This window comes from Anguilla rostrata, chromosome 10 (genome assembly GCF_018555375.3).
Source record: "Anguilla rostrata isolate EN2019 chromosome 10, ASM1855537v3, whole genome shotgun sequence".
Lineage (NCBI taxonomy): Eukaryota > Metazoa > Chordata > Actinopteri > Anguilliformes > Anguillidae > Anguilla > Anguilla rostrata.
Genome location: NC_057942.1, coordinates 9884111 through 9898569, shown reverse-complemented (window position 1 = coordinate 9898569; position 14459 = coordinate 9884111). Strand labels below are relative to the sequence as shown.

The following is a 14459-nucleotide window of genomic DNA, read 5'->3' as shown; positions in this document are numbered from 1 at the left end:
GGCATGTGTAGGGCCCACCTGTGCCACTGTAATGCCTGTTAGAGCATGATGGACCAGACCTCCTCAGCCAAAGGCACTAATCCGCTGCTGAACCACACCCTGGCAGCCACCGGTCAAGGTCATGTGATGCACCAGCTGGATCCCTTACACTGTCAAGCCCTGCTCTGCATATGCAATATTGATGCAGACCAATGCCTAATTTATCATTTTCCTCACTGATTATTTAGCATTTTTAGCATTTATATTTCGGTATTTTTCGACCACCCTTCCAATAAAGTCTCTCTTTTTGTTTCTCGCAGTTCACGCGAACAAGCTGTGTGTGGGTTTCTCAATCTGGAACACACAGAATGACTTATGCACTATGTGAGAAAATAGCTTTTTTTACAACTGGGATTTTTTAAGAGATGGCTTCGCCATTACGGATCTATAAACTGAAATCTTTTTTAATTAATCACGGCCAGCTTCATTGCTTCATTGCTTCAGTTGGACGGCCCATCTGGCAATGGGCAGAGGAATGAGGAATGAGGAATTTGTGATGGACGACAGTCTGTGTCATCGGCACCTGTTCCATCTAACATGTCATTTTATTGCCATTGCCATAAAGATTGCCATAAAATCATTAATTTTCTCCAAGGACTCCTTTGAGATGCTGACCTTGAAAATGAAACAAGCGATGGTCGCACCCCAAGGAAAAATGGAAGTGCCGGGGGGTTAGAGTGCCTCTTTTGATTTGTCCCCCTCCCTGCCCCACCACCCCCCCTCACTCACATCTCTCCACTGCCAATGGAGCCTCCTCGCTCATTCAGAGCGGCCCTCAGACTAACAGATGTGTGTGCAGTCTGTTTCACACTGCTGCAGGAGCAGTCAAGGCCTCCGAGCATAAGACTGCAGTCACTTTCATGTTCAATCATGCTAGTACCCTCCACCTGTGCCATTTCAAATCAATGTACTGTACTTACAATCCATTAGTGCAGTGGGATCCCACAATCCAAAACAACAAAAAAAAACACAAGTACACAAAGGCACTCTGGTAGACATGACATGCACATACAAATACTTGACAGTGAATAAATACCGCTTGACAGTGCACACAGCAACGAGCACTTCAACATCAAAGTGAGCTGCCTGCAAGGAAACAAAAATATTCCTCTGAAAAATAAATCAAACTTGACAGTCTACATTTAAAACAACCTGCACGGACTTTGTACTATCAGTATCCGCATGCGTATTACTGATAGCGGGGAACTGTGGGTCCTTAATTGGGTGAAGTCACCCCTGCCCCAAACAGGAACGGAAGGGTGAGGCGGGGTCAGCCTGCCCTGTGGCTCACAGAATGATTCAGGAGTCCTGTCTGTGTAATCACCCCTTTGATAAGTGCTCAGTTAGCGGTGCTGCCCTGTCCTCAGGGGACACAGAGTTGGGACGTGCCTGTTATTTAGGTGAAGAGTGTGTGTGTTTGTGTGTTGGGGCTGGGGCACCCTGCAACCCAATGCTCTGCTGCACTCTACCAGAGTGTGACACCACTCTGCTTCTGGCCCATGCAACTGACAGGGATGCTCCTATCTGTGACTGTGATATACAACAACAATTCACAATTAATATATGGTCAATATTTAACTTGACAATATCCATTCACATATATTCAGACAGGTAGATAAATTGACAGACAGACAGACAGACCGACTGATTGATAGATAGACAGACAGACAGACAGATAGGTAGATAGACAGATAGATAGATAGATAGATTTTTCTATGCTTTTCATTTTTTTCTATGATAGAGGTAGATTTAGAATGTGTGTGGTATCTCAAACTGGGCTCATCTTGCAAAAGCAATCTCAGTTTAATAGAAAAATACAAATAAGTGACAGGAAGATATCAAAGCTACAGAGTTGCCTGGCCTACTGCTACTAGTCTGGAAATGCAATGAATAATAAATATGATTGCAATTCAGACAGCAATGAAGCATATTGAGTTTACAAATGAGCATTTTTGTCCACAAATAATGAATGCTTTTAGAATATCTGTGCCGCAAAATTAATTCCACAGAACTAATCCTCAAAAGAACAGAATGAAAGACTAATCTCTTCATCAATTCAACCATGCTGTTCTGTGAGAGTCACAGAATATACTATTTATAATATTCTAAAACAAAAAAAAGCGAATATGTTATCACGATATTAATTAACTGCACCAACTTGTACAAGCGCAACTCCTATTGGTCAAAATCTCCAGTAAAGACTCACCCCTTGTCTACTTGAGGAAGGAGTCACAAAGTTATCTGGGTTACACTAACCCATTTACCCTCTACACGTGAGGAACACATGAAACTTTAAAGAACGTACAAAATACTGTTCGTGTATCAAACAGCAAAGCCCCTCCTAGTAATTCTGCACTGTTTCCATTTCAGTTTTGGTCAGTAATCTACAGGCTGCAGTTGAACTGTTGAGAGATGGGCATATTGTTGCACAAATAAAAGCACTATTCTGGACTGTTGTTACCTTGCAGGCAAGGTAATGAAAATATCTGCAATGGTGCCACAGAACTGATACTGCGGTAATGATGCTACAAAATGATATTCGATCTTCCTGTAAGCCAAGTTATGTCTTTGAAGCTACGAAATGAGAGCACTTCAGCAACAGTACAATACAATAAAGCTGATGCTATAGCACATTATAGAATAGAAAATGGCCCGATGATTGCACATTTCTTGATGGAACACTTTTTAAATTATGGTATACACGTCTAGCCACTGATTTATGAAATAAAGATAGGTACGTCTAAAAGCCAGTAAGCCGGTGGGACTGCGAGAGATGTGGAGGGGTTTTTTTTTGGACGGAAGATTAAATTATGCATAAACAACCAAAAAACATCTTTACTAATGGATAAAACTCTTCTCAGCTGAAAACTTCTTGATTTATCTTCCCTGCTTCATTTTAATTAGAGTAATCTTATATTCACGAATTGTTATAAGATCTGTTTTTAAAGAGATTGCAGGGGAGAAAAGGGAGGGGGGGTGAGTTAAGTAGCTCAAAAGCCGTGTAAGACAAAACGTTATATAAACAGGAAGGTTTTGTTCCTGCAAATTGGTACTACTGCAAATTGGCCTACAGAGTGATAATAATTACAGAGGGAAGATCTGGTAGGTAGGCAGTGTGGGTATGGGGGGGTGTGAACCAGCCATTCAGGAGGTATCACCTTTTCAGGCTGCTGGCTGTCAGCTCCCCTGCTGTTTAAACTTATGATGAGGGGGCAGTGCAGGGGAGGGGGGGGGGGAGGGGGGCGCAGAGGCACAGGCACCAGATTAATTGCCACAATTCAGGGTCAGAGAATCTCAGCACTGTCTGCACCCCATGTAGGGCCCATCTCAGTCCTCACCATGGCAACTCAACCCAAAACTGATGACGAGATGCAAAATGCCTTTCTAAACTCTCCAAACAATTGCCCCAAGACGGTTAATTGTCTGCAGTCCTTTTGAGTGTTTCAAGCACATCCATCGTGGTTCAGCTTTAACCATCAGGTCCATGTCTGCTTAGAGACGTACAGTCAGATGAACACTCACTAAAGAAGATTTAAAGCAAGTTGCCTATCAGAGAAAAGCTAAGAAGATTTGTTTATTATTTTTATTATTATTATTCTCCAGAATATGTGTCGATACAAACAGAACAGCCTGACCATGGATGTGTCTTCTATGTTCTCGAGGAGACGGATATTAAAGTGCAGGCTGTGACAGGTCCACCATATAGCCAACCGGAGAGGAGGAGGCTCTGTAAAAAGTGACATAATTGGAGGTCCGCATCCCCAGTGTTCTGCTCTGCTTCACTCACCACCATGCACCAGCACATGGCCCCCGGCTCCGCCTCGTCAGGCAGATTGTTAATTACATTAATCGCGTTATGGAGAGCATTCAGGGCGTCGCTGTTACTTCCTGCCTCCCGTAGAAGATTTACAGCGCTATGGGCGTCTGGAACAACATGTAGGGGGAGGGGGGGGGTGAGAGGGGGGTCTGTGCGGAAATGATAAAGGGCTGTGGAATTCATTGTGATGCGCCATCGTCTGCGCTGTCACGGGAACAGGTTACCGCGACAACCGCGGCTGGATTAGCCTCACACTTGTCATTGCGCATCAGCGCGGCCAGAGTCAGGCGCATGAGGGGCTTGGCGCTACGCTTCGTGTCACCCCCAGGGGCGCTCTCCCGTATTTTTAGACCGCCTTGCAGGCATGCACTTGCTCTGGCCTGGTCTTGCTGTATCAGTGAGTCACAGCATATACATTGACAGGCAACCGCAGCAGGGTAGGAGAAACACTGCTTTAAAGAAGACCGCCCCAATTGTGCATTCAGCAAAAAAGAACATGATATACCAGCAGCAATTAATGTAATACTTATTAATTAATGTTGCATAAATCAATGCAACACAAACAAGCTCCCTCTGACACTCATGCTGTTGCCTAGTTGCGCATTACAGCTAACAACCAAAAAGAGACCACTGAGTTTCTAATATAGATAGGGCCCACAATTGTGTACGCAGAACTAACTAACTACACTGGGTCCTATAAATGATAACTGTCAACAAATAAACTTTGTACTGTCGTTCTTCTCATCCTCCTGATCAAGTGGTAACTGAATGATTAACAATACAATGGCTGTGGTTTTTCAGTACCAGTATTGGCCAAGCGACACGTTTTAGTGTTTGCATGTTAAATGGCGCAATTAATCAATTCAACCCCTACTACTGCAAAAATATAACCACCTGGTGCCTCCTGGCTCAAATAGGTGAGAATGTTTGTTATTTTATTTCTTTTTCTTTCCACCAGATTTTTAACAAAAGCATATTTTCTAAATCATATTTTGGAAAACACTTTGTATTTTACATTGTAGTACAGCAGGGCAACACATTTTAAATTGACTGTTTTCATTATTCAATATTTTATATCCCCAAAGGAAAGAAAAAATACATGCTGTGTTTTAGTGTTAACTGAGAGGACCGGCACAATTAACCGAATGATCGCTTGACATGTGGATTGAAATAATAGGCATTAGTGACCCCGTGGTGGCAGAAGACTGAAATACAACCCAAGATTTTCTCCAGGCCCCTAGATTTAGAAAGCGATAATTGAAAAAAGGTTTCGACCCACAAGTGTTTAATGGAAAACAGGGCATGTCTGCCAGCAGCGAGACTTCCAGGACCTGTTCGGAAGTGCTGTTATGTGCAGTAACTCAAAGATCCAGGCGGATAATGTGAGCATGCCCTGCACTTTCGGTGGCACTGAAACGAGAGCTCTCCCGTCCCTGGAAAGTTGAGGCACGGGGTTGATTTAAACGCTGCTAATTAAACAGAAGTGGGGCGCAGAGGGGGTATTTAATCAGTGCAAAAGTCTTCCCCAGTCGCTAATTGTATCCACTCTAATGGCTTATGCATCGAGTTACAGCCTCAGAAGCTGGGGGAGATTTTAAGTGTCCTTGGGGGGCCATGTACCTATTAGTAACCAATGGCATTGGCTGATTTGTACAGAACAGATGGAAGGGGTAATGTTCCTCCATGCTGCTGCTCCACGCTACACTGCCTACTGAGGTACAGCAGCTCATCACACTGGCACCCAGCCTGTTGTGGGCATTGAGACTCATGCCCGGGAAACCGAGTTACCTTGAGACTACCTGTGAGACTAGCGAAGCCTCTGCATGGGCAACTTGGTTACAACAGGCTAATTGGACTGCAGCTGTGATCTAAACCTTACATTTTACTATAGGAATTTGCCATAAAATCTCATGCACTGCAACAGTGCTTTCCAAGGGTGTAACTTCAGTTTGAATATTAGGGGGGTTGAAATGCAGGGACCCGAGAGCCCCCTATCTCTCCATAAATTATGCCCTTGGTGCTATCTAATAATGGTCAATTAGTGTTTTGCAATGTCGTTTTGCATGGCTAACATTATTTAATAGCCACAAGGTGGCTACAGCAGTGCTTGACAGTACACATCTTTCAGCATTTGGTTCCTTATTATTGAATGTGACAGACAGAAATAAATCAATCTCCCTGTGCCATTCTCCCAAAATAGAGAACCTGGCCCTGGGACATTGCAAGAAATAAAAAAAACAAAAACAAATGTTGTTTCCTCCAAGAAAATTCAATATTCAAGCATTTCTAAATTCGTCAGAACAGCACACGGTGTCACAGACTCCACTGCAGACAGAGCTGCAAGGCAATAAGCTGGTCAGTGCTGTGTGGACATGTCAGGTACTCAATGGCAGCATTGTGTGGGAGTGCAACGACAGCATTTGTCACCATGTTCCCGGTGAGGGAAAAGCAATGCATCCTGCAAACAGCAGCCCCATAAAAACTGAGCTAGCATCTCGAATAAAAATAACATACGTCCTATACGAGCATAAATTTCCAAAAGATAAAACAAAAAAAAAAAAAGAATAAATCAAACTACATCGATGGAATTGGTATCCATAAAGCTTTGGTGGACACATCGGAACTTTTCTCAGCTCCGCCCCTTCGTGAAAAGTAATGCGCAAGAGCTTGCGTGCCCTGTCCCAGTGAAAAAGCGCATTCGGGCTCCCGCCGTAAGAGACAGCGGGTGGAGGTGCGCTGGTGCGGCTGCTTTCGCAGGATCGATGGCCGTTCAGACGCACCGCCGGCTTCCCGATCCCGGGTTGGGCGCCGAGCGTGGAAACACAACAGCTGCCACAGCGAGCCGCCGCGCCGCCGTCCGTGCCAGGGCTGAGGAAGCGTGACCGGGAAACGCGCGGAACACGCCGAGTTCCCCCCCCCCCGACCGTCGCGCGATCGATCTTTAAACCGTCCTAAAAAGTAGCGTACTGGAAAAATAATTGCTTCCGCCTTCCTCTTAATTCCCCCCCCCCCCCCCCCCCAAGCCTCCCCGTTTGGAAAAGTGCTGATTTGGAGCGAACCTGAAGAGCGCATGAACAGAAATAAAAAGTATTTATGCTAATCCTCCAAGCGCAGGTCATGCAGTCATAACAAGGAAAGCCATTTAAAAATAAAAACTTCCATGAAGCCACGGACCGACTTCATTGAATGACTTTATGCGCACAAATAAAAAACTAATTTAAAAATGATGTGTCGTTCAGGGAAAAGGACACACCCATATGCAGAGTAGTGATAGTTAAATGGGAAATGCATTGAAACTAGGACACCTGGTTGGTTCAGCCTTGACAAGCCAACCAGAAAGAAAGAACTTCAAAATATGTGGAGTATCTGTTTGTTTGTGATTTACATAGACAGCCAGACGTGTGAAAAAGTAACTAAAACCAAATTAAGCAGTGGTCAAAACATACTTTTCAACTTTTCAAATTATTATTAGTTGCAATTTGCTAACAAGTCATGAGTGTTGCACTCCTCAAATGACAAAAAAAAAGTTGCAGGAAAGAGTATGCGGTGTTTAGAAGTAGACAAATAAGGAAAAAAAAGTAGAAAAGGTAATTGCTTTTTCTTATTTGGCCTGTGACCCCAACTATCGACAGGAAAGGATTTCTCTGTGTCTCCCTGTGATGAACTCTAATCACTCTCTCTGATACTCCAGATGAAGTGGATAGAAGGAGGCCGGTGGAAATCTCCCCTCTGATCACTGTGTTTGTGAGGCCTTATCAAGCCGGTGTGACACCTCCCAAATTGATAGATGGCAAGCAGAGATTAATTAAAGCTGAGCCCCTCGCTCAAGCAGTCGGCCCACGCAACCCGACATGACTAACAGAGTCATCCGCGCCCCCCCCAACACACACACACACACACACACACACACACACAATTATAGCCCCCTACAGACCATGAGCCTTGACCTCTCTATAGCCTTGAAATAAAAATAAAAATAAAAAAAACAAACCAAGTGTGTCAAGAGAGGAAGATCCAAGGAGAGAAAGCAGGTGTAATATCTGAAGCAGACATCATTGTGCACCTTGAGATGCATGAGTGCAGTAACTATCAAGGGATGCATTTCATCTTAAAAGCAAAGATATTTCATTGATAAAGCGCTGCCAGAGGGATCTCACGAGGCAAGCTTCAAAGCACACCTACATGCACCTGAGGTACAGCTTCAGTCAAGGAAAATCCTCAGTGGTGAACTTCGCAGGCCTGTGTATACAACGGGTCTCGTACAAAGCAGGTGGAGCAGTGCATGGAAAAAACTTCATAATATGAGAAATTGTTGTCTCATAGCATATAGAAACCCTTAAAAAAACTCTTATTTTGAAATCTGGGAGTGGCATCACTTTTTGCAGCAAACTCACTGCACAAAAACCTTTGCAGCACAAAATAATGAAATGCTTCAACCCCCACACTTCGAATCCTGGGAAATGCAGATTGGGACCATTCAGGCTCCAAGGGCGCAGCTGATTCCTACGCAAGCCAAATCCATATTGCCTTAATGAATTATCCTGTCAGTCACGAAACTCGGATGCTTCCGGAATGGGCAGATTCCCGACTTCACTATTTCGTTCAGCAAATAGGCTCAAACTGTCATAATGCACACTACCTAAGACTTTCGCTTTACACACGCTTTGCATTCTGGCTGCTTATCGGCTGGGATCCACATACGGAACATAACTACGTTCCTCTCTATGAGAGGAGAGAAAGTCTACAGTGGCTTACAATAAAGAACTCAAATTCGCAATGCATAATTCTGACTTGATAGAAATCCATTCCGACATTCCGCATCTTTGAGCTCCATTGGAAAAGACATAGCAGCCATAGCAATCAATTGCAGAGAAATCCATTTAAAAAAACAACTGGAGCTGAGGAAAACTTGATTTGAGCGAATGCATTATTTATGTGTTATCTACTACTCGCAGAAGATAAGTGTTTGTGCGATGTAAAATGTAGAGAGAAGAAAACTGCAAAAATGTTCTTACATTATCTGTTCTGAGCTTCTTGGCAGGACAGCCTCCATCCACTGGATGCAACATGTAATACAGCCGCACTTTGTTTGCATGTTTCCGACTCTAGGAAGCAAAGGAGAGAGAGGAATATATATGATGAACAAAGTCTGACATATTCTGTAACTGTTACAATTGTTCAGGCAAATACAGAAGAATAGCAGCGAGACTTCACTGGATCTGAAGCAAGTTAAATAATATACAAAACAGCACTTGCTTTAAATATTTTATATAAAGGAACATTTCCATACAATATAGGGTCATCTTGAAATCAGAAAAGATAATATACTCCAGATTGAATAAGAAATAATCCTGCTTTAATCCTCCACAAATGCATTAACTAATCATACACTAATTCACATGACAGTAAAGAATGTGCATGCTGTGTCTTATACTTTCATGCATTCTAAAGCATCCCTTTGTTTTAACCATGTTTGGTATAAAATATTGAACCATTTATGTTCTTCACATGTCAAATATTCAAATTCCACAATGGGCTGCAGTGTACTTGAGAACCAGAGTGGATGATAGAATGCCTCTGCCACCTACAGCATAACTCCCATAACACTACGGTCCCCACAGACAAACAGCCAGCCAGCCAGCCGGACAGGCAGACAGACAGGCTTCACCAACCGGTGGCAAATGCAATGTCAGAACACACAAGTGCACATCAGTGTGGAGCAGGAGCGGCGTTAACTTTCCGTGTTCAGAGCAGACACGCTGCAAACTGCTCCCGAGGCGAGGCAAGCCCGCCCCAAAGCCGATGAATAATGACAAGCGCTGTCATTCACCGAGCGGGAGCCACGCATCGGAAAATCGACTTCTCTCCAGCTCTGACAGCGCAGCGTCGGCCGAGGAAGACGGCGGAATGTTTTTCCCCACTGCAAAATCACGCCATTTCAAATGGAGGGGAAGGGAGTCTGCAAACCAGGCACAGAGAGGCAGGAAAGGCAGGACTGGAGAGGGGGTCGGGGGTATGGTGGTGGAGTGGGGGTTTTCAAGTGCAAGTGAGGTGACCTCACTTGGGATGCTGGGATTCTTCACCTCCTCTCTCCTCCTCTTTTTGTCCTCCTCCCAGCAAGCACCTTGCACTGTTTGAATGTGCGGACACGTGTCCAGCAGGGAGGAGCACAAGCAGTCCTCAGAGTGATGAGTCCTGTCAGCTCACTCACGAGAGTTGGGTACAGATTGCTCACCCTTTACCTTTGCCTTTATTGTTAGTATTTTGGAACATACACAAAGCCTTCAGAAAACAAAAAAAATGAATAAGCTCAATTCTGTGAGAGCAACAGACGGGGTACTGAAGCTGAAACAAACAGCAGAGGGAAAATGAAACAATCATTCAGGAGCCTTTTCAATTTTTTAGTTTTGAGAGGAGAAACTATTTCCTTTTATTCCTCTTCTTGAATCAATAAACTACAGCTAATAGGATAGGAGTTTTTTCTTCAGTTTGAGTGCAGTACAGTGGAGCTGAAATATAGCTCTAGTGGAATCGTGATTCAACAGAGGGAACAGACATTTCTTACTAAGGATGCATGATGACATCTGGGTCCTATTCATATTGTCCAATAATAGCGTAAAACAGATGTAGCAGCATTGGCTGATAAACTAAGATTATGGTAGACATGTTGGGGTGACATGATGATGGAACACACATGTGCCAGATAAGCAAATCAATGTGCTGCTGATGTGATAAATTAAATGGAAATGTCATACGCAAAAATCATAGGCATCTACACCTTTATTATTATTTATTTTTAGTTTATTTTTATCGAGTAACTCATAGACAAAGCTATATTGAGACTCAGTGGCTCTCAAGAATCATGCTCTTTGGTAAATAATAAAGTAAGTATATATTTTCTATAAGACAAGTAAAGTTTTTACATTTCTTTCCAAATTGATGTATTTGCTCATATACTACTTCTTATACAAGTGAGGAAACCTGGTTGCAGTTTGCATTTATGCTGTAACATAAAACAGGGAGATATCACATTGCTATTGGGCAATGTGGGCAGCCAAACATCATTTATTGATATCAGATCCATAATTTCCATATTGTGTTCGCCAATTTCTTAGTATTCCTCTGCAGATTATATGACTTATTCAGGCACACCACATCCCATAATTGTGGCAGCTACATGCTTGAATTGATAGAAATTTTCTGGAATGACTATAAGTAGATTCAATTAGGAGGCAGCCTTTTCCTTTGCTAATGAGAACACTGGACACTGCAGTAATATGCTGGCACTAATGGGTACATTTTATTTTAGCAAGTAGTGATATTCTGCTGTAAACAGAGCAAGGGGGACATCCAAATTGGCCAAAAATGTCATGCACAATATACAGAGAAGCAGACAGGGAGGCAATAGGGAATCTATTTTCAGATGGCAGCAGGGGAGAACAGGTTAATTAACCGTTTTTTGGATATTCTGGGATTTAGATGGTGTGAAGGAGGGCAGGAGGATTGAGTCTAGTGGGTCCACAGGGAGAAGTCACCCTGATGGAGAGGGACACTGCACTTGGAACACCCCCACCACTGGGCAGATTGATTGGTAACACTGTTGTCAATGGGGTGGAACTGTGAAGCTGGAAATGACAAAAATACATCATCTCACTGCATGCCAACGCATACTGGCGTGTCCAGAGCTGGGTACAGGCCATACCAGGTGCAAGGCTTGCATGAGCTGACACAGCTCTGCAGCAGCCCCGTGTAGTTTCGACATTTTGTTTTGGCTATCGCCACACCACGCACGCAACTCTCGAGCTCCAGCGTTTTTTGCGTATCTGCCATATTAACAGCGAGAATTGAAAAGATGCTCTCTCTTTGGCCCACACGCCTGGGAAGGAGCCAGCATTCAATCCACACATCTCATGGCAACTTTCAGATGTCTGCCCTAATTAGGCCTCTACAGGAGCCAGCCCGTCCCGTTTTTTTAAGCAGCCGATGATTTAGTGCCGGCCCGTAACCTTTTTGACTTCAGCCCATGAGGAATACAGCAGGATGGTATTTATGTGAAGTCAGAGGCTACCTGCCAGACTTGGGAGTGGGTCAGGAAAACTCTGCGGACACAAAATGTCGTTTAGCCGCAGATTCTTTAGACTCAACGGACATTCAGCTCCATATTCGTAGCACTCGACATTCCATCTCCTGACTGTTGAAGCCAAAATATTCCAATTTTTTGCATTTTGAGAACATTTATTAATATTAAGGGATCATGATCAAGTAAAATGGCAAGTGCCAATGGATGTTCCGTAATAGGCACAGTAACTGCAATATAGTACTAAAAATAAAAAAATAAAAACACAGTAGCTGAGTATCTTGAGATCCAAGATTTAGCACTCAGTGTTTTCTGCAGAATTTCTCTGAACAGACCACTCCATATTTCACAATGTACCGACAAAAAAGCTCACCATAAGAAGGCAAGTTGCCCAGCCTTTCGTGTTGTTTTGTATAAATTTCATGTCCGACAGCCATGCATCAGGTTATCAGTGGGCACAGAGTTAACCTTTATATCAGACTATTACAGAAACAGAAATCCCTCTGTGAATGTTCAGTGAAAAAGTCTATCTTTCCCAGACAGTTTTCAAAGTCCTTTTTTTTCAGTTTAATTATGCGCCAAATTGCTCCGGCTGTTGCTTGGATGGATTACTGCAGAGCATGCCATCAGGATGCTGAAATTAAGAACAGCGGTGGACTAATTGATGTGACTTGGGCTGCGTCCTTGCATGCTGGGACGCTAGGCAGAGGAGCTTAATCCACCAGCACTACCTGCAGTCTCCCCCCATTATTGTTTCCAGCGTTCATTTTGCTTGACTTATGTCTTGACAGTTATTGCTCATATAGAATTCCAGTCCCATAATATTCCATCTCACGCTGAACAGTCCCTGCTCTCTTTTATTAAACTGGAAATGCAGATGCAGATCTCACAGTTAGAATGCACCCCTCCTCACAGTCTGGAGGTAATAATGGCTAATGCCCCACCAAACTAACTGCCAAGAACAAGCCACCCCTTACTGGAGCAGCATTTTGGAGAGAACATTTTGTGCACCCATAGAGCACATATAAAGATAAGGAAGGAGGAAGAAGGAACTCCTTTTCATCTCAGACCGGTTCTTTTTTTTTTTTCTTATATCAATCCATTTTTTACTTCCCTCAATCACACATCTCAAGGGAAATATGTTGGTTTGTAGTCTCCTGAATCTCTCCTCTCCTCTCCCTTTAATCACTGATCATATGAAATGAACATGTGGGAAAAAGTTCAAACTTTTGACAGCCTTCCTGTCAATGTGATTTTCACTGCATTCTCAGGGGGAAAGTGGATACCCTTCATTTACTGAATGTCACAATAAAGCAAGGTCTGTGTGTGTGTGTGTGTGTGTGTGCGTTTGTGTATGCGTCTGTGTCTGTGTGCGCGTGCGTGTGTGTATGTGTGTGTACTGCATTTCTTGGAATCATTTATTCTCCTTCCTTTCTAGGGAAAGATCAATACTCATTTAATGCATGGCCACACTGCATCATTGTAGGCCAGATTTTGCATGCCACTGTCTCGTGCCCTTTGTTTAAAAACTGAACCAAATATTAACTTTGCCTAATGACAAAGTTAGGGCTACTCAGGTGTCTTAACTTTGGAGTTGATCATCAGACATGTTCAGTGTAAAGATTTTTTTTTAAATTTATCTGCATCAAATATTTATGAAATAAATATGGAATAAATACCACACCAGAATTCAACTATGGACCACTATGATGACTGTTGATTTATATTAGTGATTTAACCTAGAGATGTCTGAAAAAAACATAGTAAAAACTGTATTAGTGCAAGAGGTTTTATTATCAAAACTGATATATTGAATACAGGAGTGTTTTGTCTTGGAAAAAAAGGTTTTTAGAAAGTAGAACTAATATGGCACAGTAAAATCAAGCTTTCTGGCAATACCAGCACATCAGCTCAATGAATAACAGATTAGAAAGCACCGTTTCTAGCGATTTCCATGCAACTTCTTTATAATCCTGTTTTACTTTAATCACCAATAGCATGCTACATTTCATAGTATTTATATTTTTAGAACGCCCTACTCAACTAAGCTCTTACTCATTAAACATTCTGGAAATATGCCTATGTATTATTTCTTACCCTAGTTTCTGACTATTTTTGTTTCAGTTACACTGTATGACCGAAAGTATATGGACACACCTTGGTCTGGGGCTGTTTTTCATGGTTTGGGCCAGGCCCCTTAGTTCCAGTGAAGGCAAATCCTAATGCTACAGCATACAATCACGTTCTAGACAATTATGTACTTCCCCATCAAGTTGGGGGGAGAATTTGACTGGCCTGTAGAGAGCCCTGACCTCAACCCCATCTAACACCTTTGGGATCTAATGTAAAGCCAACTGTGAGCCAGGCCTTGTCACCCAATCAGTACCCATCATCACTAATGCTCTTTTAGCTGAATGGAAGCAAACCCCTGCAGCAATGCTCCAACATCTAGTATAAAGCCGTCCCAGAAGAGTGGATGTTGCTATATCATCAACGGGTGGACCAACTCCATATTAATAATTTTGG

The 14459-nt window shown here is 43.0% G+C and overlaps 1 protein-coding gene across 1 annotated transcript in view; it reads right to left on the bottom strand.

The window, feature by feature from the left end:
• The window catches only part of LOC135264924 (zinc finger matrin-type protein 4-like), an 87527-nt gene that overhangs the window by 40848 nt on the left and 32220 nt on the right, over positions 1-14459 (bottom strand). Inside the window, exon 3 of the mRNA XM_064353952.1 lies at positions 8872-8961. Coding sequence (XP_064210022.1) covers positions 8872-8961 — 90 coding nt within the window. The remainder of the gene's footprint in view (positions 1-8871; positions 8962-14459) is intronic.